The sequence below is a fragment of the Apteryx mantelli genome, chromosome 13, assembly GCF_036417845.1.
Source record: "Apteryx mantelli isolate bAptMan1 chromosome 13, bAptMan1.hap1, whole genome shotgun sequence".
Classification (NCBI taxonomy): Eukaryota; Metazoa; Chordata; class Aves; order Apterygiformes; family Apterygidae; genus Apteryx; species Apteryx mantelli.
Window position 1 is genome coordinate 19,164,829 of NC_089990.1, and position 24,260 is coordinate 19,189,088.

Below are 24,260 nucleotides of genomic sequence, written 5' to 3' on the forward strand. Positions count from 1 at the left end.
AAGTTTTACTTCATCTTATTTTAAGGCGTGTAAAAGAAGCAGTGAATAGCTGAGGTTCACTGTGTAAAAGAGCAAAAGGGAGAAGGCTATGAGAAAAGACTGGACAATGTGACGCCTAACCAGGGCAGAGCGCTCAGGCCAGGCGTGGAAGAGCTGCCCAGGCAGAGCAAGGCGATGCAGATCCGAGATCCAGGGAGCTCGGTGCGTCAGGGTGCCAGTGGCGCAAGGGTGCCAGGCACATGACTGATGAGCAAAGGGTTAATGAAGACCTGCACAAGGCACCTGCAGCCTTCTACAGCCAGGACAAGGCACAATACAAATAAAGCATGTAAGAAAATATATAACACAAGCCAAACACATGATGCTGGTAATGGTTCGTGCTTTATATAATGTTCAGCATATAGATTAAAAAAATAAACCAATTAATGAGTGCATGACAGATACCTGATATGTTAAAACCAGTAGGAAAATGGATGATATAACACAGGACTGGATTAAATGTGTGTACAAGTTGAGCTCAAGCTGGAGAGTGAGCCCAGCACATACCCTCTGATCTCCAGAATAGGGCTCTGCTGACCTACTCGTTTGGATCCATGGCTGCAGCCAGAGGTGAGGGACAGGGGAGGCAGGTCCCTGGTTGTGAGACTGCTTCTGGAGCAGTCCATACTTGGGGAAAAAATGTCAACACCAGAAAGCCCTGGTCCCCAAAACACCACGAGTGCCCAGAAGGGCAGATCTGGGAACCAACCAGCTGCACCAACGTGTCTCTTTCCCATTTGTAAAAATCTAACATATTGACCATTAAGAGCACAGCAGAGTGTTTGAATTTAGGTATGAGATTGCAGGCATGGTGAGAATTGGACAACTAGTTCTAAAGGTGTCCATCTACTTAAAAACAGACAAACAAAAACTTATGAAGTTTTGGCTTCACAGAAGCGTTCTTGTGCACAATGCCGTTGTTTGGAGCAACACTGACATTCAGTGGCCAGTATGGGTGGAAAGTATTAATTTCCTATGCTTACCTATTTGATATGGCGCGCATATCCTAACCTCATTTCCCAGCCTACAGCCCCAGCATTACTACACATTTCCAACATGGAGCCAAGGAGACTCAGCAACGAGCAGAATTGACCTCTCAGCAAGAGTTACCCCACCTGAAGCCCAACATATGCCCCTTACCAAAAATCCCCTGAGGTCAGCATGACCCTACAAGAAGTGCACAGCTTTGTGCTGCTGCCGCCAAGTCCACTCAGCTCAAGCTCATGGTTTTGCACAGTGTTTTTGGCCTTGTATAAACCTGTCTGTATAAGACTAAATCACTTCTATCCATGCTGCCTGGAAAGCTTTCTGTCCAAGGCTGGCATTTTCTAAAAAGGAGAGGTGTTTGCTCTGTGCTCTGGGAGCATATTTTAATATGATTTGAAGCTTTTCAACAAATGCTGGATTTGAATTCCAAATATGGGATGAGCAGGCTAATTACCAAAAACCTACAAAATTAATGTAAGAGCCACATTTTGACCTGAGGCAAATAAATATAAATGCTATTTATTTAATATTCCCCTGCCCTTTAAACAGGGGAAGTTTGCCATATCCAGCAAGATAGCTTATTATAAAATAGCTAAAGCAGTGACCTATCACAGATGCTGTAGGTTATACAGACTGATTAGAATATCACATCAGACAGGCTGCACCAGGAACTGGGCTTAATTAACGACTTTTTTTTTTTTTTTTAACCAGATTTTCTTCAGATGCCATCCATGTAGTGTTTTGCTTTGTAACATTCCCAGAGGGGAACATGCCCACGATCCAGAAGGAATGGGGACATTAAATAGCTCCCCCCACGACGCAGGCCTGCAAGCCCCGTGGTGAGTCAGTGCTCTCCTGCTGGTGCCCTGCTCGTCAGCTTGCGAGCCTGACGCCAGCTTTCCTTCTCCTCTGCAACTCAGTTGATCAGATAATCGCAGAAAAGGAAGCTATTGAAAATGCAGATGAGCATGTCCCCAACCTCGCAGCCACAAACCTGCCCCGGCTTGAGTGCCTTCCTCTCTTCCTGCACTTTCCTGCCTCCTCCGGTGTCTTGCTGCGCCCTGGGACTTGCTAGACATGTGGTTCTCATCCCCAAACACCCCCAAACTCCCACTGATGTCACCATGCATACACCCAAGCCCTTGCAGAGTGCCATGTGTGAGAAATAATTTAACTTCTTTTTAGAAAGTTTCCTGGGCAGGGGGTGGAGGAATAACCCCCTAGGCATAAGCTGGGTGACAGTTAATTTTTATTAGCCTTTTTAAGGAAACAGGAAGTTTCAGAAAAGATTGGAGTTAACCCAGGTACATTATGTACTTTCAGAAAGTCAAATAATTTCTTTCTATTTTGATTGTTACAGTTTGCTGCTGTTAACTTTGCACTTACCAAACAAGCAACAGGCTCTAACTAAGCATCCCACTTGATTCTCCTTTCCCAGCGCAGCTCACGGTGCCGTTACAGCCACTGCACTGCTTCTACTGCGTAATCAGAGACATCACAGGTGGAGGATAAATCCTCCTGCCAGTACAGTGACATGATTCCTTGAAGTTTATTTTTTAATGATTATTTCATTTCTGTCTGAGCTGACAGATTGTCTCCTGTTTCCTTTGAAGTTTACACTATATTCAAAGACCCCAATATGACCTTTTTCTTTGCTTGGTTTAATCCCATTCCTGAGTAATAGCCCTAAATACTGATAGATATCCTTCAGAAGACAGTTGTTAGCTGCCCAGCTGTTTATCATTTATACCATCAGCAAGCCAAATCCTGATCTCATTTGCACTCATCTAAATCCCAAGGACTACAGTGACTTTGATGGAAGTATTTCATTTCATACTGCCCTAAAGAGTTAATTAAAAGCTAACCTAAGTATTTAGCTTGGTTACTCTCCTTTTTAGCAATTCTTTCTCACCTCTAATTAGCCTGGTAACTCTTACCTGAATCCCTTCCCAATTTGTCTGTCTTTCTTGCACTAGGGGACAAGGATTTGTAATCTTGTCTAATTCATTCAGAAATAATCTCTAGTTAATAAGGACAAATCTAATCAGAAGAGTTTTACTGATCAAGTCCATAAGCACTACAGTTCCTTGATATTCAACACTAACTACAACCACAAAGAGGACACCGCTCTGTCCCAAATCCCAGATTACTTAAGGCACAAACTGACCTCCACAGAGCACCAGGTATGTCCTACTTGTGGTTCAAGTTTATTTTTTCTAGACTTTGTAAAAACTTTTTAAAGCAATATTTAGCATACGGGTAAACATTTGTGTTGAACACTCCTAATAGATGATGCAAAAAGGTGAGGGTTATCATTATAGTCAGCAAATATTCTATTAGCCTTAGCTTGTTTTTTTTATAATGTTGAATCAATGCAAAAACTGTACTTTTAAATACTCTTGAGAATAAAACATTAATTTGCTTCATGGACAGTGCCTGTAGGCCAAGATCTTCCTTTTTGATTAAAAACCTAAGTTACAACTTTACAAGGCTGTAATTTTAAGCAGGCAGGTGCTCAATCTCCTCGCAGTCACAGCTGCTTTAATGCAAACAGCATCAGGCACCCAGGCATGGGAGTACCACAGATCCCCATCGCTTCTGAAAGCAGGCAGGCTCATCGCTTCAGGTAGGACAAACAAGGTCACTTTAAAAAATGTTTACTGTGAGCAACACAATTCTAGAAGGACAAAAAATTGCTATTTTGCAGTTATATTTAAAAAGGTTTTACATTGTCTGCATAATGTTTTTCCTAATATTTGTCACATATATTTTGGGAACCAAAGGAAAAGAAATCCCTCCTATTTCAAAAGGCCACCCACAGTGAACACCCCTGCACGATTAGTGCTAAGTGCAGCAGGAGCATGGACGTTTCTATCTGTGTCTGAAGTAGACACTTGCAATGAACAGAATGAAAATCACAAGCAGTCGTGCTATGTGCATCAGCAGTTTCCCTACTTCTGAAACTAATTTCTCTAGTTTAAAGATACTCATTAACCACAAAACCAAATCTCTTCACAGAGAAGTTTAATGCGTGCCTTAACTCATGAACAGGAAAAGCAGGCTACGCTAATTATTTCTAGCAAGTATTTCAGCAGCTGTAACATCCTCAGACAACTAAGTAATGAAAGATACTGCTAGAACTGAGAAAAGAATTTAAAATTAGTTGCTCACTAGTTAAATAACTAATTCCTGATGCAATTTTATTAGGCTCAATACTGTTAAAACAAATACACTATCCTTTTAACACAGCACGTAACTACACATTTTACTATTTTAAAAGTTAACGTAAGCAAATTCTAAACAAACACTGATACAGCTTCATAGAAACATATGCTTAGCTTGAGTCTCGAGCCAAAACAGACTTTCTGCTTCATCTTTTAATAAAGTTATACTGACATAATCCTATTTGTAATCAACTATAGTGCAGTGTATTTCCTTGAAAAATAAACCACCCTCAACAGAAACTTGAGTCTTAATGCTCTCTTTCTCCTAGCTTAGTATGGGCTGCTGTTGGACTAGGGGAAGAGCAGGAAAGAACAAAACAATACAGATGTGACATTGCATATAAAGCCAAACAACTTTGTTTAAACACAGCATACAACAATTAACTTATTTGGAACATGATTTAAGTTTTTAATCTTTCATCCTTATTTCCTTGTGAGCTTCTAAAATAGAAGTTCACATGAACAGAAGATCGAGCATTTAAATCTATTAAACATGTTTCTCAGAACAATCACTAAAAATTAGTTTACTCTGGCAGAGTTGAATTTTATACACTTCTCTTTGTGAACAAACCTTGTTTTCCAATGATGTTCAACAAGGACCAATTTCCCTGTGTAAACTTAAGTTGATTTGTATCAATTTCACTAGTAAGCATCAATGAACCTCCTTGTTGGACCACACAGCCAACAGAAAGTACTTATGGGAATCATTGCTACTAAAAATGAACTGCTTAGCACAGGTAAGCAGAATGAAGGCAGAGATCAATAGCGAATGTTGCTGGCAGTAACGCAAACCAAAGTAGTCCAATGAATGGAATAAATTTCCTGCTTGGAAACCTGAATGTATAACCTTGTAAAACATCATTGTCCTCTTGTGTTGCACACAATGAATGAAAATATACTTCTTTATAAAAACCCTCGAGGACTGTACTATATAAAGGGAAATAAATCGCGGTCCTGGAAGAAGTTGTACCTAAGAGAAATTTTGGTCTCGGTTGTATAGATCACCTCTCTCTTTACAGGGGTTAAATCTTTCAAGCTACTTGGATCCCACAGCTCCTGTAAGACTCTGGTCCTTAACTATCATGACTTCATCTCTGAAAATAATTAATTATTCCAGTTAAAGGGACTATGATTAGTTTTATATTTGCTGTGACTTTTAAAAATGGGGAAAACTTCACTCAAGCATTTAGGCAGCAAGGATGGTAGCTCCCACTACTTCAGCTCATAATTTTCTGAAGTGGCATGAGGATGAAATGTAAAAGGTTTGTTTTACACTTTTGCTAGTTATTTCAGTCTTAATATTGTTGGACACCTCCCACTAGCATCAGATTTCCTCCCCAACATAGATTAAATAAAACTATTTTGAAAAGCAGATCCTTTCCAAATGATTTGATTTAAAAAAAGATGGAAAATACAGTAAACACAAAGGCTGAAGAGAAACTACTCAGTGCAGTTTCAGATTACAATTTAATTGATTTGATGTGTAAGTATCACCAGAAGGGGGTAGAAGTCTTCTCCTCCCCTCCAGGTCACTGCTTCTCATTCTACTATATTGACTAACCACAGAGGCAAAGGTCTTCTCTGTATCACAGGACTCCTGGCAAACAGACGGAGCAATTGCATTCGAAGTTTACGCAATCCTGCAGTATTTGCTGTAGAGAAAAAAACAGAGAGAGACCCTGTCTCCAAAATACAACAAGAATCCAGGTGTAACAATGGCTCCTGCCTTCCTGTGAGTACAGATTCATCCTGTATTTAAACACTACCGTACCCAGGCCAAAAAAGTTCACCTTCCAATTCTACTTTTTTAAAGTCCACGTAGCAAACAATTTATCTGGATAAGATATTGGCATCACCCTTTCTCTAAAGAATATGAACTGGCATTGATTTTACAATCCACATTTTCTAGTTCAAACAAACTACTGATTCTTTTGATTAAAAAAAAAAAAATCCACATCTTGGGGGTGGGGGAAGGAATTAAACTATTAGTCATGAATGCAAACTTGAAGACTTCTAGATCTGAAGATTTCTTATCCAGATGAATGCCTAAACCTCACCAAAAATAAAGTGACCTACTATATCATGTCTTATGCCAGTCACAGACCTTTTTGTCAGGCATTAAGGGCTGTATAGAGTCAACAGTGTTGGTATTTACTTTTATGAAATAAGAAACGACAAATTAAGCACAGTATCAGTCAGGCAAAAGAGGGCTTCAGACTCCTTCCCTGTCTCATGCTGCAAATGTAAAGAACATCTTTAAGACTGTTCAAATTAAAGAAATTTTAAAGGAACCCTAAGTCAATCTAATTTAGCTAGATGAGCAAATCTAGAAATAGTGTCAAAGATTTTAATGAGCTTTAGATCAGGGAAAAATGCCTCAAGAGATGACTGTAAACTTGATTGAATGCAAGAAGTCAAACTCTGAGGCCTTCTTGAAACCACTGTTAAAGTGTAACACACATCTGTGTTTCTACACTAGGCAGATACACTTGGGTTGTTGACATACGGCATGATTCGGACTCTTTCAAGATGCATCTGATCAGCAAGTACAGAGGACTCATTCATAGCAAAGACAAAACACTCTCACACAACCCCACACCCATTAACACCAAAGTTTCATAACAATACATAAATTAATAAAGCGACCACACACACACAATGATTTACGACCCATTGAGAAAACTATTGTTTATTTAGAAAAAAGGTTACACTGGTAGAATTCAGCAGATAAAAAAATTCTTTTTTGTTTTTTTTTTTTAAAAATGTCATTGTGAAACTTTTCAGACTAAAGTTCAGCGATACAAAGCTCCTGTAGCTGTAATTGAAACTTAATTTATTTCAGTTTTGAAGAGAGCATTTCCAATTAATCTAAAAACATCATGACAAACAAAAGGTGTGGCAAGGGACAACTGAGCACAGGTTTAGGGCGGGCTGGAAGGGACAGGGTTCTTTCTTTGTTTTTTAAACAAGTCAACGTTGTACACATAATATACAAATAATCCCTAAGCATTGCATGAAAACAGTGCTCCCACTTGGTTTTTTTAGTCACTGATATTAAAAACAGGCCAAGTAATAAATAAAAACTGAGTTTAAATGAGGTAAATTCAAAAAGGTTCAATAACTGTTTATTTGTGGTTTTCAAACATCTAAAAGAATGCATTTCAGATCGAAAGAATTACTAAACCCAGGCAGTATTTAGACAACCTAAAGTGGAACTCTGTACACATGAAACCTCATTTGCACTATGGCAACTGTTTGTTTGCAGCACATTGTGCTAAAATATGGAATAGGTAACACTTTCAGCCAGGTACTGAAAATAAATGTGTAAGAAACTAAGCAACAAGTTAAAATACAGTAATGTACAACTCAACAATTAAATCTTCAGCATGGGGGAAATAAAGCAGAGAACTGAATAATTTAAGGAGATGCAGATGGGTCCTCTTCATTCACAAATTTCTGTGCAATCTATACTCTGGAAAATAGATTTCTGGTCACAGCTGGATATCTTCCCATTTCAATTTCACCTGCAATCAAAGCATATAAAATTGCAATTAGATGTCATTCAAAGAAATACTAGTCTCACAGCTCAGCATTTTATTCCATTCACAATTCAAAGAATGAGGGAAAAATGAAACTTCAGTTAGTCACTCTTTCATTAACTCTAGCTTACTCTGTAACAAGAGCTGTATTAATGTAAGCATTGCATTGAAAGTAGTGAAAAACTAACTTAGATACAAATAAACATGTCACTTGTCAAAGTAAAAGCTGATTTAGAATTATAGCCACCCTCAAAATGTTAGTATCTCTAAACTAGAGAAGAAAAATAAATGCAGTCAATCAGAAGCTGTACATTAGGAAGAATGTTAAAAAAAAATTAACAAACAGGTACACAGGAACATTAGATTTCACAACTGTGTTGCTATAAAAAGCATTTTTTATACTTCACTATGCAAATTATGGGGCAGTATCAGTATTTTATGCCAGATGCTCCACTTTAGCCCATTATATAACTGGATGTGAATTTGACTGCAACTGACATTTACCTAAGCACTTGTTTCCTTAAATTATGATACAGTCATAAAAGAAATGAATAAACCTGGGATCAATCCACAGAGATCAGGCAATAATGACTTTGTTGGACACAGAGTCCAACATATTCCATGAATTTTTTTAGGACTGCTCCCAATCATTCAGTTTGGAAGCTATTTAGAAGCATCTTCTATTATTTCAAGAAGATAAAACAGCAATAATACTAAGAAGCAATAACCCCAACTCTTATTCTTTTTCTCCTTCACCAACACCCTCTAAGGAGCACAAGGTATCAGTGTGATCTTTGTTACCCAAAAACCCTTCCACATATTTGCCCTTGGCTTCAGTGGCTGAGCAAGCAATGTCACCAGTCGAAACTCTCGAGATGCTTTTTTCAATAATCCCCCCATTGCTCTTTGAGGCAACAATCCAACTGCAGAGATTATCTTCAGAAGACATTTCTGGATGCTCAGAAAATTTCAGAAAGCAAGTTTCTTCCCCTACCACAGCTGCATATCGGAAAAAAGAGAAAGCCACTTTCCTGCATCATTAGATTTCTGGGTCCAAAGCAAAAAGCCTTTGCTATCCCATCAGAAGTTTTGTCACAATTGTTTTGGGTTTTTTTTGTTTGTTTTCTGACCTGACCAAAGCACAGATACTGCTGTAATTCTCTGGTAGGAGACCTTTTCAAAACATTCCTTTGTAAATGTTATATAAACCACGTTACTACCCTTACATCTCTTGAAAAAGAATTCCCAACAACAAAGCATTTACACCTTTCAGATCTGGTCTTTGTTTTACTGATGCTGTCAGATGCAAACAGATGAACATGGGACTGTGTCAAGGTCCCTTTCTCTGTCACCTAAAGCAAGCATAGCCACTGCAAGCAGTGTTAATTGGAGAGTCCACAGCCAATAATCTCTCCAGTAAGTTTTGCCATATAGCATCATGTTAAGTATAAATATTCTGGTTCTCAAAGCAGAATACCCATGTAATTGAATCACAAAATCATCAAGGTTGAAAGGGACCTTTGGAGATCATCTAGTCCACCCCCACTGCTCAAAAGCAGGATTATCTGGAGCAGGTTGCTCAGGACCACATCCAGCTGGATTCTGAATACCCTCAGGGATGGAGACTCCACAACTGCTCCAGGCGGTTCTAGTATTTCACCACTTTCATAGTAAAAAGATTTTATGTTTAAATGGGATTCACAGCAAGCTGTTTTGTGAAAGGTAGTTTTTTTTTTTTTTTTTTTTTTTTTTAAGACCAACCAAATGTAGTCATGAAAACAAGACAAATTTTCAGCCTCATTAATCCTTCTGCAAGATCTGAGACATAAAGAAGGACTTGTGCACCTAATCTTGTCTTCCCCCTCCTCCCCAACTGTATCGCTTTGTCTAATGAAAGTCTTCCACGCTCTGCCTGGCTTATATATTGTATGGTAGTCAGAACAATATTACTCTGAGAAAGCAGACGTTTCAAACTCCCCCAAAATGTGTAACTGAATTTAAAAAAACAAAACAAAAAACTGTTTCAACTTCATTTCTCCTTGTGTTCACTTTGAATGCTCACAGAAACTACAAACAAAATTTTCACAGAAATAATTCATCAGTTCTGAATAAAGAACAAACATGACAAAAATAATAAAGCACCAAGACAATTTGCAAACAGAGAAAGAGAAGCTCTAACTTTCTGTATTTGTAGAACATCAGTCATTTTCATATTTTCCCAACCATATATACACAGTTTACAGAATGTAAAATTGTCATTGCTCTATGGAGAAAGACTGGTAGCGATGTGTTGACTCACAGGTTAGGTAGGTCAGCTGAACTTATTTTAAGTTCAGTGTGGCACTCTCCTGTGCTTCCCAAGTAACTGAAAGTGAATTATTCTGAGACTTAAACTGATTATATGCAAAGGGGGGCAGGGGAGCACCCTCATAAACTCAGTTTTAGTCTCCACATATCTGAGTGGATCTGAAAAAAAATTAGAACACTGTCTGCTTTAAGCACAGTTTATTTTTCTCTATTTTCTCTAAGTTCCAGTCTGAATATGGGTTAAGCAAAATATACAGTTTGAAGGGTTTTTTTTACATTCTGTAAAGTAGAAGTTTTCCTTTATTATCAGATCAAATGTGAAGAGGAAGAGATCAAAGACTAAACAGACATAATGAACTGACTTACTACTATAGGACAATTTTTAATTAAGCTTCCAATACATATGGCAAGACATTCTCAGTTAACAGGTAGACTACCAAGCCTGAAGACTATCAGGATTCAGTGATTCATTTCTTTGTTTTTCTAATCCACCTTTCTTAGGACAAGTACCAAACAGGCAACCATGCCCCAACATTCTTTACACCCCATTTTATCTCTTTTTTTTGGCACTTGCAAAACAGGCTTGAAGATCTGGTCAATCCCTATGCTGAGGATGCAGAAAGTTCTCCCTGAGCCAGAACTGAAAAAAAAGTATAGTTCCTTTCACACTCAGGCTGTTTGTATAGTATACCAGTCTATAGCGACTATAGGAGCTATCAGCAAATAAAGCAAAGCATAAAAATTTTACCTTGACTGGAACAAGTCTTCATTATCTGTGCTTGTCTGAAGATTTATGAGTAAATTAAACATTAAGGACAAATACATCTTACTACAAATAATGAAATGAAGCTACTTTTCAGTATTTAACTTAAGTGTTGATGTGTTAAAAGGATATTGTTTCTTTTCTTCTTTTCCTCCAGTGCTGTCTCGTTTTTCTTTCTTTTCTGTTTTTTCTTTATCATGTCTTGATTCCTTTGCAAAAATACACATATGGGAAATAGTTTTTTATGGTATACATTGTACAGTCTGACTAAAAGGATCATGCACATTTAAATTATAACTGGCCACAGTGGTTCTACCTAAAGAAAACTGACAGAGTGAAAGTAATCAGATTCTAGAATTTGAGATTTTTTTAACTTTATCTTACAGTTTTACGGTAACCTCTAAAGAGTTATAACAACTGGGTAATATTGTTTGGTCTTTTACAAATATGGTTACAAGATACTGCTCTAGTTTCACAAAAAAAGCTGTGCTGATGTGCACTTAACACATGAATATAAGCAGACTGGTTTATACGTAAATAATCCCTGCTTTTATATATTTGCTCCCCAAACTAGTCTGCAAATATACTTTAAGTGTTGAATACTCTCCCATAATTTATGAATTTTCTTGGCAACTACCAAAAATAACTATTCCTCTAATTTATCCAGTCAGGGTGACTGCTGAAATATGTAGTGCCACAAGATACCAGCAATTACAGAACATTTTCCTACACATTCACAGCATGTCTTTTCAATTTAGGCCATAAACAGGCAACAAAATCTAGGAAAAACAATGAGCTAAACTGTTTATAGAGAACAGAAAATGAGACTAGCTTATTTTACCTTTTTGCTACCAGAGGAGCTCTTCTCCATCTTCTCTGCTTTGATTGAATCACCTTTTTCTTTACCTGAAGATTTTGATTTGTTCTTCTCCTTTTCCTTTTCATTTGAGCGAGGGGAATCAGAAGGACTTTCACTTTTACTATGTTTTGAAGAACCAGCTAAAAACACACCAGAAAGTTGTGATTCACAACAACAATTGAAAAAACCTAACACACACACACACACACAAAATAAAGTACATACTTGTCCCATTTTCCTCTTTGCGTCGTTTAGTTGAATCCTGTGGCACCTCCCGGTCACTGTTTGAATGATCCTAATACCAAATACAATTATGCCAATGTTAGCAAACTGATACAGTCATACTCCTGAAGTAGCACCCTACTTATAATTTAAAGAACTTATTTTTTGAACACTTAAAAGGTAACTGAGATATTATATATTTTTAAAGCTTCTGGAGATTGGTTTTGAAGAGTAATGGTTTAGAATGTACTAATGTAAACTAACCTTTGAAATATTAACAGAACAAAATAAAAAAACAACCCTGATTTGGGTAACTTCTGCTTTGATAGGTTGTACCACCAGTTATTATTGCAAGAGTTTTGAACAGAGAGCTTTCCAAGTATTTAACGACTTTCTAAACTAGTTCATAAAAATTTCACCAACCCTTTTTCGATCTTTCCTGTCCTTTTCATCTTTCTTCTCTCTCTCTCTTGATCTTTCCCTTGACTTGTCCAAATCTTTCTTGTCCACTTCTCTCTCCTTACTCTTGGACAGTGTTGGAGTAGTGTGGTTAATGTAGTGCTGTTAAATTAAGGCAATATCATTGAGAATTAATATGTATTTCTAAACGTGTAAACAAAAGTCTTACTCTATTGTACCAAATCTAGCTCAAAAAACAAAATAAAATATTGGTACTATACAAGCACAAAGTAAATAAATTGAAGCTTTCAAACTGGTCATCTATAGTTTAATCTGTAATATTGTTTTCTCAACACTGAAAATCCAAAAACTCTTTCACTTAACTGAAACATTTATATTGAATACACACGAAGTTCTTTACCAGTATTGTTTGATACATCAAAGCAGTACTATTGATACAGGATGTGCAGATTCCTGGACTGACTTAGCACTTGCAATTCTGCCTGGAATGAATGAATGGAATCAGTTTCTTAAACAGGTTCTAATTTTTAAAGAATAACCTTAATCTACAAAGTACTTAAAGCCAATACTTTGAATAATGTTTTTTTTCAGCTAAAATAATATAGAATTCAATGGTAAGCCCTAAGCTTCAAATGATAAAAGTAGCTGAAACTAGAAGAGAGTTGTGTTTGCTCTGCAAGGTTCGAGCTTGTTATTCCACTCCTCTTTCTAACCAGTTTTAATAAGCTTTGTAAAAAAATACTAGTTTCAAAGCTAAATGTTTTTATACACTAAACTTTTTTTTGGGGGGGGGGGGGAGAAAACAAATCACAGTAGTGTCAAGTATAACACTTGACAAAGTTCAAAAGCTACTATGTCTATATATAAGGTAGTGCATGTTTTGCACATCAACGCGTTATCATAACTAATTCTGTATTTTAATACAATTATATTTTATATTCAGGTTTAAGAAATACTTTTCATAAATATAAAAAAGCCAATTTTAAATGAAACAGCATTTACTGGTATTTCAGATACTTGAGTTATAGCAACACACAAATTTAAAATCAGTATATTTGAGTTTTTTTCAAGTTCTGTAAGCTATCAATTTTGTCTGATTTTTTTAATTGGAGTGTTCTTTACATTTCTTTTTAGAGAGACATCTTACTTAAAAGGGCGCCATAGAAAGAGACAAATGCAAGACTAGTTTAAAACAATACAGAAATCACTTAAACTAACAAAATCAAATAGGGTTTCAAGTAATTTTGTTCTTTTAATCATGCTAATCCTACCCCTTTCCAGTTTTTGAAAATGTTTAACTTGCCAAAACTTCAGGTCACTAGTCTTATGTTAAAAAAACAACAAAAAACAAAAAAACACACACAATGACAGTATCTTGGGTCCCTTTGCTTTTTCTTACTTACTGGTATTTTGCTACTCTCCTATGTCGAAGGCTGAACCTTCAGTATCCCTTTTACTGGATCCCTTTTTCTTCTTTCTGCCCTTTTCCCCTCACTCATCCTATCTTGTTCCTTTCCCTGTCTTTATTCTACAGGCCAGTTTATCCTCGCCCCCTTGTCTGTTATCAGCTCTTAGCAGTGACTTGCAGACATGGTTTCCCAGTGCAGCCCTGTTTTGCTTTCTTAATGTGGAAGGCAGCTAAGACTTAACTCGGCTTTCCTCCTTTTCTGTTCCTTACACCCACAGGGTCTCCCATGACAGATGGCACTGCTCATCTACCATCCCAGTTCAGAGCTGTGGAAAACCGCACTCTTCTGTCCTTTACAAGAAGAGGCTGGATCCAGCTTGCCAGGCTTTACCATTTGGCCTCTAGAAACACTGCTAGCTGAAACCACATCAAATCTGGGGTACTGCTGCGTGTTGTGTAATTTGGGCAAAGGCCAAAGTAAGAATAATGCAAACTCAACTCAAGTGTGGCAACATCTATTCTACAACCTGCAATGTTAAACACCGCTTCAGCGGTCTGGCCCCAAACCCAGGCTAAATCAGGAAGCAAGCCAAGCCTACAAGCATACAGAAGCACTTGACTTCTACGAACTTTCAATGCAAGCTGAACTCACAAGTCTCTTACAGGCTTCCGAATATCACATCCTTTCCCCAAACAAGTACGCAGGAGTAAAGAGTATTTAACTTGTCTTATACCATAAACAGGCAACATAGTCAAAAAGTGCCTTAAGTAGGTTAAAATGGCACTGAAGAATGAAAATTAGTTGATTAAGACAGAGTAGAAAACAGCATTTAGTAGGGAGCAAATAAGGATTGGAAGAAAAATAAGCACTTCACAAACAATAAATCCATGAAAAAGTCACAAAACTGCAATACACTTCCAACTACATCTATATATTATAGTTAACTAAAATTTAACTTTTGATAGTGACTAAAAATTCAAGCCATTTTTGATGATTTAATTACAAATAGCTCCACTGTCTGATTGACTACTATGCCAGTGTGTTGATATGTAAAATAAATTACTTAAAAAAAATATTTAACTTAACTAATCAAAACTTAACTGAAGTTTAAATTAACCAATTGAAACTTAACTCATATGGGAAGGGAGGGGGAAAAGGAGAATGAGCAGGTAGACTGCCGAATACCACACTTGGTACAGATGCGAGTTTAAGACATGTTCTCGTTCTCTAAATTCAAAAAACTAAGTTTACAAGAAAATAAAGACAATGATTTATAAATATTTTTTGAAAATATCTGCATTTGATCCTCAGAAGCTATCATCTCATCAGTTGTGAATCATGAGAATCAGAGGATGCCTCCCCTATACACAGATACAGCTAGTACCGGAAAGATTTCATTAAAAGGCATCAGCAAATGCCCATTATAAAAATCACAGCTATTTCAAATTAAAACATACAAAGTGTTCTGAACACTTTGTTTAAACAAATAGAGAGCTACAATTAAAACATTAGTGCAGCATACAATACAGAACAGGAAGTGATAAATCCATTATGCATTTTTTAATTTATTTTATAGGGGAAAATATATAATTCTATTGGGTCCAGTGTGCATGCAAGCCAAGTCTAAGGAAAAAAGAAAAGCAACAAGATAGTTGCAGAATCTGTTTCTAAAAATATCAGAATATTCTAAAATTTCCTTCAATTCTTGGAAACTTTCTTTAGCATATAGATATGGAATCTGAAGTGCATTTACAGGAAGGAAAAACACAAAGATGATCATTTAGAAGTCTGGCTATGATGCTTAGAAATACAGTACTTGAAATACCAGTTAGAACATATCAATACAACAGTAGTAAGGGGAAAGGAGTACTAATATTCCAGGTGTGTCTCAAACTTTTTTTTTTTTTCAATAATTAAAATTTCCTATTGGTATCAAAAGAGAATCAACTATTCTAAGAGATGATTTCTACATATATAAATTGCTGAAACAAAGACAATTTTATTAATTTACATATTTCAGGGAGGACCAGAAAAGATATTTAACTGGTACAGAATATCCAAATAGCCAGCATTTTTTGCTTTTCTAATCGACTATTCAGGTACACAATTTTGTTTACCCATTTGGAAATGAGTAAAGCAAAGACAGTACTGACAGTTGTGCTTTTTTATTTCTTCCCACAAACTGGAACTGAAGGTAAAATTGTCAACTACGAAAGAAAATCTCTGAAAAATATCGAAAGAAGGGTAAATTCAGGAGCTATTCTTTAGGCTGCTTCCACAGAACAAATTCCCCCCTGTCACAGACCTGCAGGCAAGAGCGGGCCTCAAGGACAGCACAGCACACAAGTTCTATGGGCCAGGAAGGAGGGGGGGGAAAAAAGAAAAAAAAACCCAGCAAAACAAAACAGGGAAAACCCTGCCCCAGCCCATTCTGTTACTACATGAGCATTTACAGGAATGGAATTTGAATTCTCTGATGGGGTTTGCCACAAAACCAAGAATAAGTTTTCGCCGCAACAAAACACAAGAGTAATCTTTGGTGGTGTCTAAAAGATTCAAACCTTTGCTGAAGAGTCCTTGAGTTCGCTGAGGTTGTCCTGTAGAAAATGAATGGAGATGACACGTAAGCTGGAATAGTTTTCAGAAACCAGAGGAACTTTGGGAAGCATGGCCGTACCCTCGAAACAAAAAACAGCTACTCCTTCTGAAATAAATCTTATGTTAATACTTTACACTGAACAAAGCTAGGAGCTACAGTAATTTTTAAAAAAGAAAGAAAAAAGAAAGTCATATCTATTCTCTACACCCAATTATACCAACAAAAATAAGCAAACTACAAAATTTGTTTATATCTAATTTTTCATAAAATATTGAAAAGCTACTATCCCACCAAGACTTCTGCAAAATACAAAAGAAAAAAAATCTTAATTCTAAATACAACTGAACCACAGGTGAAATACAGGTTTAAAAAAATTTAAACCTATCTTCTCCACTTTCAGTTAAATGTGGTAGAAGTCACTCTAGAATGACTTTACATTGCCATTTACAAAAACAAGTAAAAAATATTCAGTCACCTGTTTCCTCAAAAATAATTACAGCTATTTTTGAGCTCTCCAAAATTAGTCTAAATCTTTCAAGTAAACCTCACAGAGAAAGAGATGTAATCTTTGGGGGGGGGGGAAAAAAAAAAAAAAAAAAAAAAAAAAAGCTTGTTCTAAAGTTGGTAAGATGGTGAAGTTTAAAAGCCCACATAATCCATCACAGTGCTCTTGATGAAGTATTAGTAACTTACAGTTTTAAAGGTTCAACGTACTGCAAATTCAAAGATTCCATGAACATAGAGATGGTTTAGAAATAAAATAAATATGGAGCAAGGATTGGCTACCCTGAGTCTTCAAGTAGGCTACAGCCACGGTTTTGTGCTGCGCTTGAATGCTTGGGGTTTCTCTTTGCTGGTTAGTAGGCTTGGTTGCCACATCTGGTTTTATCGTAACGCAGGGCTCAACACGGTGGGAACCCATTGGAAATAAACAAACCTCGAAGGGAAGGTAACAACAGAAGCTGCATGCTCACTGAATATACACAACTACAGGAGAACTGATCACCAAGGAGACTTTAAAATGGAACGCCTTTCAAGACTCCTCCTTAGAAGGCACATATCGGTATGATGCTCATCAAGAAGCCTGATGAATTCAGAGGTATTGTACATCCCGTATGATCCAGGAATCTTCAGTGCTATAGATTCTTCAATAGAAGTGCAGAAAAATATGCTCCACTCTGCTGCAAAGACTCATTTGCTTGTAGCTACCATTGCACTCCAAAAAAACTGACTGCTTAAAACAATGAGGCACTTCTGTGTAAAAATTCTCTTGCAATTTCCAAAACTATTTACAAAATTTGTGCTAGGTCCTTGAAGCTTTATTTTGGTTTTAATTAAAAATATTTTTTATAGAAAAAAGACAGTCCGCCAATAAAGAAAAGGAATGCATTTTCTAATGCAATATAAAACCTCCAGTGGTTCCAGTGTATACTTGGCACAAAACTTGAAGGAAGTCGGATACTGGCATCCCAAACTTGTGAGCCTAACATGGACGCTGCCTTCCTCAGGCTATACTAACCTTTACTGTTGAGGAATGTGATGGAGAAGAATGGGTATCAACTTTGCGGCGTTTTTGTTCTGAAGGAAGAAAGGAACAATAGCATTATTACAACACAAGTAAAAGAGGATAAATCTAATAATATGGCTTTCTAGAGCACCAAAAGAATTCAAGTTAGAATTCAGGTTTTACTACTAAGGAATCTAGCAATAGCAACACGCCTTGACTCTGTTTATGCAAGTTTGCAGGAAAAAAGCAAAACATGAAGAAACTGTGCTGCAAAATTATGCTCTGTTCAAACTTTCATTTTAAATATGTCTATACCTAACTCTCAAAGTTGCTATGAAGACTTTGAAAAGGTGAACGGGATGTAAAGCATTCCAACCCTACTTTACTTGGCATGCAACAAACAAAATATCCCAAGTATATACCTCAACATCAGCCTCAGATTACAATAACTTAAAATGTCAACATCGAGGACTTAATAAGAAAGGGACTTTAAAAGCTTCCTGTGTCCTTCTAAAGGGTAAAAAGGCCTGTATCTTTTATTTCCTTTCAATTCAAAGTTTATGATGAAACTCTTCTTGAGGATTTTTGCATTAACTTTTGGCAAACTGTATAAGGCCTCAGTTATAGTAATACATTACAATAAAGAATTTAGATTTATACTGAAGGTGTTCAAAATGTCAGTATAAATAATTACAAGTTGATAGACAATATGAAAGTGAGCACTTACTAAAGATATGGGAAGTTCATGCATTCACATAGTTTGCCTTTTGGAGAGATCCTGAATGGCCTCTTCCAGGCACTAAGATATTTAAAGCCAATGCTAAACACTAGCTACTATGTAGCCATCCTTTCTCACCATCTCTAGCATTTTTTGACATTCAGTGATTTTCTAAAGACATAGCCTAAATACACAAACTTACCCCTTTCAGATTCTGATGTTTCTGATCGGGGAACAGGTGACTTCAAGGACCCAGCTACTGGCATCTTTTCTCCTCCTTTAGCATTTTCCTTGGATTTCATATCCTTCGCTACATCTCTTTCTCTGGACGGCTCCTTTTCTCTCTCCTTTTCTGCAGCTGATTTTGAATCAATGTTGGTAACAACTGTCTTCATTTTTTCTTCTTTTGAAGTTTTTTCTTCTTTCTTGGCTTTTTCCTTCTCTTTGTCAGATTTTGGTGTCTTCTCCTTGATCTCTCTTGCTTTATCATCTTTATTTGCCCGTTCTTCCTTTGGTTTATCTTTTCCATCCTTCCCAAGTGCCTTGGTCTCTGGAGTGGCAGCTGGAGTCTTTTCCTTTTTTTCTTTCTCTTTTTCCTTCCCACTTTTTTCTTTATCCTCTTTTTCTTTAATAATTTTGCTGCATAAAAAAATAAAACGGCCAATTAGCATGCATACAAAACTAGCTTTAGTTTTATCACAATAGTTTTACTTCTGATGATCTGATATCCTGCTGAAAACACCAGCAGTCAGTCAGATTTTTAGCTGTCACTTTATCAGAATAGCAACAAACAAGTGTTCTAATTTATTTCATATTTGTTTAGCTGAAGTGGAATGCATTTAACAATAATGTCTGCTTAGTACAGCTGCATAGTTTGAAATAATTTTATTTATTAAACATTGAAGAAACAGAAACAAATTATATGGAACATGAAAGCAAAAAAGAAAGTCAAGTCACTTTCAAGTACAGTTCTAGGGTTTGGAAGGAAGAAAATGGGGAATGTTGAAGGCTAAGTTTCTCACCTATTAGAAGCACTGTTTCCATTGCTTGTTGTCACCTTTGGTGTAGCATTGACAGCTTTATTAATAACTTTCACAGCACCCTGAGATTTCTCCTTTAGTTTATCTGTTTAAAAAGACAAAAATTTTGTTTCAACAAGTGAATATAGAGCTCACCAATTAAAGTAAAACAAGCATCTCAAATTATTCATGCAAAATCAGTTGCAACTGACAGTTAAAGGAGTAATAATGCAGAACACCCTCCCTCAAAATCCACCAAAAATATGTATTTTAAAGAACACGTTGGCCCTATTTTGTATCACATTTAGGATTTTTCTTTTCCATTTAACAATCCAAATTTTCAGGAAGTTGTCTATAATATTATAAGAATTCTATAAAAAGCAGAGGTTTACCAGTCTCCTCAGCAGTGCTTTCTTCCAGTTTAGCTGTATTTATTGAGAGAGATGCAGGCATCCCAGCACCACCTGGCCCATTTTGTACTGTTGCAGCTACAGCATTCCTGGCAGGTGGGTCTTTGTGGTGGAATTCATTTTCAGGTACCATGTAAGGCTTCCTACTTTTCAACTGCCCAGAATAGCTGCAAGTCGCACAGATTGTTAAATATGCACAAACATAAAGCAAAATATGGGTTGAATTTAAAATGATTTAACATTCATCTGTTCATCTGTTATTTCAGAGTTTTCCCCAAAAGATATGCAGTTTCTTGCCCCTTCAATCACCTCAAAAAAAAAATCCACAAAAAGAAAATTCAAAACAAAAAAACCCCACCCCACCTCCAAACCCTCTCCAGTCTCTCTCCTTCCTCCCCTACCCAAACACACACAAAAACCGACCTATTGACAAAACTTCAACTGTTATAGCAATCTGAACGGGCCGTCCAGCACACATGGATGCTTCTGTATTCACCACAGAAAGATGTAAAACATAATTAAGCATTTTAGTTTCACATTTTAGAACTGTATAAACTTAGACTGAAAACCTATTCACTTAGCTTTCTTCATTTTGCTCTATCTACTTGTTGCTACACTATTTCTCTAAAATTAAGTTAAACTCTTAGGAGTGGAAATCTTTACTATTAAATGTGCTTTACTAGAGTCTTGTAAAGGCAATTAACGATCATCCAGCACGAACTGTAAGTTTTCATTCACACTGCCAGCCCTGAGATGCAGGATAGCGAAATCTTCTGCGATAAGGTAAAAATGAAATGTGTTAGGACTGTAAAGTTCCAAGTCTTTAGAAGCCTCTCATGATCCACTTCTAATCACTTTCTTAAAGTAAGGTGTTGTTACCCCATAGCCAATGCATATAGATCAGGTCTCTTCTCTTTCTCTTCCTGACATATCTTATGTACTCTTCTTTCCAAGGCTTGGCCCAGGTTCAATACTTTTGGATACCACGGAAGGATTTTGGTCAGCACAATCAGGATATTTCTGATATGTGTATATTCACCTGTTTCAAGGCAGTGTACAGAAGCCTACAATACAAATTAAACCCAATCAAGATTTTTTCCATTAATACTTCCACAACCATAAACTTTTCAGCATCCTTATTTACCTTAGTTAACTTATAATGCCATTTGTGTACCACATGTCTAAAATTCTCATAATCCAACTGATCAGCTTTATTTCCACCATCAAATCCAGTTGCCCGTAATATAGTGAGGAAGCCTGGATAGTTGCCACATTCCTACAGGTGCATAAAAGGAACAAAAACTCAAGTCTTTTTCAGGAAGCATAAAAATAAGAATTCAGTAAAAGTTAATATGACAACTTGATCACTAATGCTGCTGAAGACAAAAACATGATCACTCTTTACAAGACTTGCACAAATGCTTGATGAAAGAGGGGAGAGAGAGAGAGAGAGAGAGAGAGAGAGAGAGAGAGAGAGAGAGAGAGAGAGAGAGAGAGACAGACACTTATATACATTAAAATATTAGCTTCTGGGTTAGAGAATGAAAAGGTTCTTTGCTATTTAGCTAACTTTTGCAGGGAGTATTAGGAGAGTCTCCATAAGCTCCCCAAACTGTTATCTTCATGACAAACTGAAGAATCAGAAATACGAGTCATATTTTACTTTTGAAGCTATATGAAATTATTTCTATTAAAACTATATGAATTACAGAAACTCAATTCTAAAATCAGAATATCAGAAAAATTCACACTTAGTTTTCACTAAATCCATTTTCATTGGGCCTGATTATACAAGTGGACATTACATAACTCTTTTCATGAGCAAAGATGTTTCAGCAACTTTACATACCTTTTCATATATGACTCTGTCACTGTGCCATCTAGTCACGGTCTCCAACATACAGCATAAAAACCTGCCATATCTACTAGCTTCATTTTCAGTGCAACTTGCTACTGTATATATAATATCAGAGAAAACCTAAGAATAATAATAATAGAAAGTTAGCTTTGACTTGCTCAGTTTACTGAATTACAAAGTAACAAGAGCCACCAGAATTTAAATTTCCTCTAGTCTAAACAGCTGTTAGGCTAGTTTCTAAATATAACAGAATTCAGATAACAGAAATATCTAGAAAAGGTGCCTAGTTTGATGAACCAAATCTCATTCTACTCAGAGAAACAAGTAAGAAAGGCAGCCTTGTCTATTATCTACACAAACTCTTTATCAAATATTCTCAGTGTGTTTTCAAGACTTTTTTCCACCCCAGCTTTCAGTCCTTCATAATTAACCTGGAATCTAAAAGCCACATACAGCTGCTGATGTACAGTTTTCCACAGCTGAAGTGCATCTTCAATGGCATATAACTGTTTTGTTTTCAAATTAAGTATTTGGTTGAGCAGGTAGAAATAAACACCTAGGCAAGCTGATGCAAAAGGATGTTTTTTCTAGCTGCACAGGTTCATCAGGCAGTCAATTGTACAAAAGTCACCAAAACCCTACTTTTGTCACATAGAACATGGACTGAAGATTTGAGTAAGAATGCCATTTTAGACCATGAAATCAAAGTGGATACCTACTTCAAAAGTCATATCTCAAAGGAAACCAGACCAACTTTTAACTCAATGTTCATAGGAACACAGTCTCCACCCTAACTTTTACAGTACAGTCCCACACAAACCCTTTTAATCAAAGCTCACAGTCCAATCTGTTATAACTGTACAGATGACTGGCTAACTTAACAGTAGTAAGAAGCTAAGTTAAGTGCCAGAATGGGTCTGATATCCTAGAACTGTACAGTCAGCTGGTACTATTGGAGCTGAATCCATCCTGCAAGATTCTTCCATCTACACTCATCCCTTCTTCCTCCACAGGAGGAAAAGAATGGCTATGCAAATAGTGGGAAAAGTCTGAACAGCCAACACCTCTTCCAACTGCCCCGTTTGACCCAGAAAGTCAGGCTGCTGCTGCTATCAAAAGTACTCATTATGGCACCATATCCTCCCCTTCACGTGCCTCAGCAGTGATATGAATTTGTTCCATCTCTGTAGTACTGTACACTTGGGTCCAAAGGATGATGCTTGTTAGGGGAAGCCTAAGAAAGTTGCTACCAGGGCGGTAGGGTGCACGGTTGGAAATGGAGGGTAGATGAGGTCACAGAAATGCAAACCACAGGAAGGTTGCAAAACCTGAATCTGACTCCTGTGACTGCTGAGATTTGGATCACTCTAACCTATAATAGATATAAATGACTTTGCTCTGAAACTCTATCCTTGTTAGGATAAATCAGGAAAAAGTTTTTTGAAAATAATCCTCTGAAGCTCTAGGGAAGCTTAGTTTGTACAGTCCTAAGCCCAAAAGGGAACTTCTGATTGCCATGTAGATTCTGGAATTAAACACAGGTAATGATTTTGTTGAGATCTCTTCAAGGCATGGCAGTGGGGAAAAAAAAACACCACAGAAAATACTTTCAGAAATAATAATTAAGAATATATATACTGTTCTAGCTACTTACTCTATCATAACAGAGAAGTGTCGAGAAGTTGGGTGTTTTCTGCTGATGCACCAGTTCTACAAAGTGAGCACAATAAACCGCATCGATTGCCGAAAAAATGCAGCGAGGAAATATACACAACTGCAGAAATTTTGTGATAGTCTCATTTTTGGTAGACTCTTCAAAAATAAAAAGAAATTAAGAGGAAAAAAAGACAGTAAATTAATGGGATAACATTCAACCACTCTTTTCCCCAAAAAGTTCAATACATACATCTATATTCCAGAAGTGTATTATCTTACATTAGCCAGTTTGCATTGTAGACATATCTTTGCTACCACTGGGCAAAAGTCAAAATACGCTTTTTAGTGGTTTAAGAAAGAGGGGAGTGGTAGGAATGGGGTGATAGCAAATCCTTTTTCTTATGGGGAGTCTTTTCTGTTTCTCAATGGAGGAAAAACAAGCTCAGAACAACTGTGATAAGTTGCTTCAACTATTCAAACTGTGCATTAGCAAAAGGAACAGAGTTTGCTATTTCCTCTAGAACATCTATTTTCTCCTTTCTAGATGGGACTAGCTTTCAGCTCAGTTGCTTTAGGAAAAGAGGAGCATGCTGTTTGTGTACAGTCTCTTAGCAGTTGTTTCTTTCCCCTGCCCACCAACCAATTAAGCAGCAAAGCAACGGAGTAACAAATTAGCTACCTAAGCTTCATTTTGTGAAAGTTCCATTCTACCACCGAGTAAAAG

The 24,260-nt window shown here is 36.9% G+C and overlaps 1 protein-coding gene across 5 annotated transcripts in view; it reads right to left on the reverse strand.

The window, feature by feature from the left end:
* Positions 1 to 6,912: 6,912 nt before the first annotated feature.
* Positions 6,913 to 24,260, reverse strand: part of THOC2 (THO complex subunit 2) — a 64,822-nt gene continuing 47,474 nt past the window's right edge. For 3 of the 5 annotated variants that reach the window (XM_067304269.1, XM_067304268.1, XM_067304267.1), the window contains 15 exons: positions 23,535 to 23,692; positions 21,872 to 22,000; positions 21,167 to 21,298; positions 20,902 to 21,086; positions 20,005 to 20,189; positions 19,616 to 19,718; positions 18,796 to 19,232; positions 17,888 to 17,946; positions 16,331 to 16,366; positions 12,364 to 12,501; positions 11,944 to 12,013; positions 11,701 to 11,858; positions 10,992 to 11,068; positions 10,845 to 10,893; positions 6,913 to 7,774 (listed from right to left, as the gene is read on the reverse strand). In XM_067304269.1, the coding sequence (XP_067160370.1) occupies positions 10,866 to 10,893; positions 10,992 to 11,068; positions 11,701 to 11,858; positions 11,944 to 12,013; positions 12,364 to 12,501; positions 16,331 to 16,366; positions 17,888 to 17,946; positions 18,796 to 19,232; positions 19,616 to 19,718; positions 20,005 to 20,189; positions 20,902 to 21,086; positions 21,167 to 21,298; positions 21,872 to 22,000; positions 23,535 to 23,692 (1,895 nt within the window). In that variant the 3' untranslated portion in view covers positions 6,913 to 7,774; positions 10,845 to 10,865. Of the gene's footprint in view, positions 7,775 to 10,844; positions 10,894 to 10,991; positions 11,069 to 11,700; positions 11,859 to 11,943; positions 12,014 to 12,363; positions 12,502 to 12,760; positions 12,843 to 16,330; positions 16,367 to 17,887; positions 17,947 to 18,795; positions 19,233 to 19,615; positions 19,719 to 20,004; positions 20,190 to 20,901; positions 21,087 to 21,166; positions 21,299 to 21,871; positions 22,001 to 23,534; positions 23,693 to 24,260 lie in introns of those variants that run through there. The other 2 variants (XM_067304271.1, XM_067304272.1) reach the window with 2 other exon arrangements.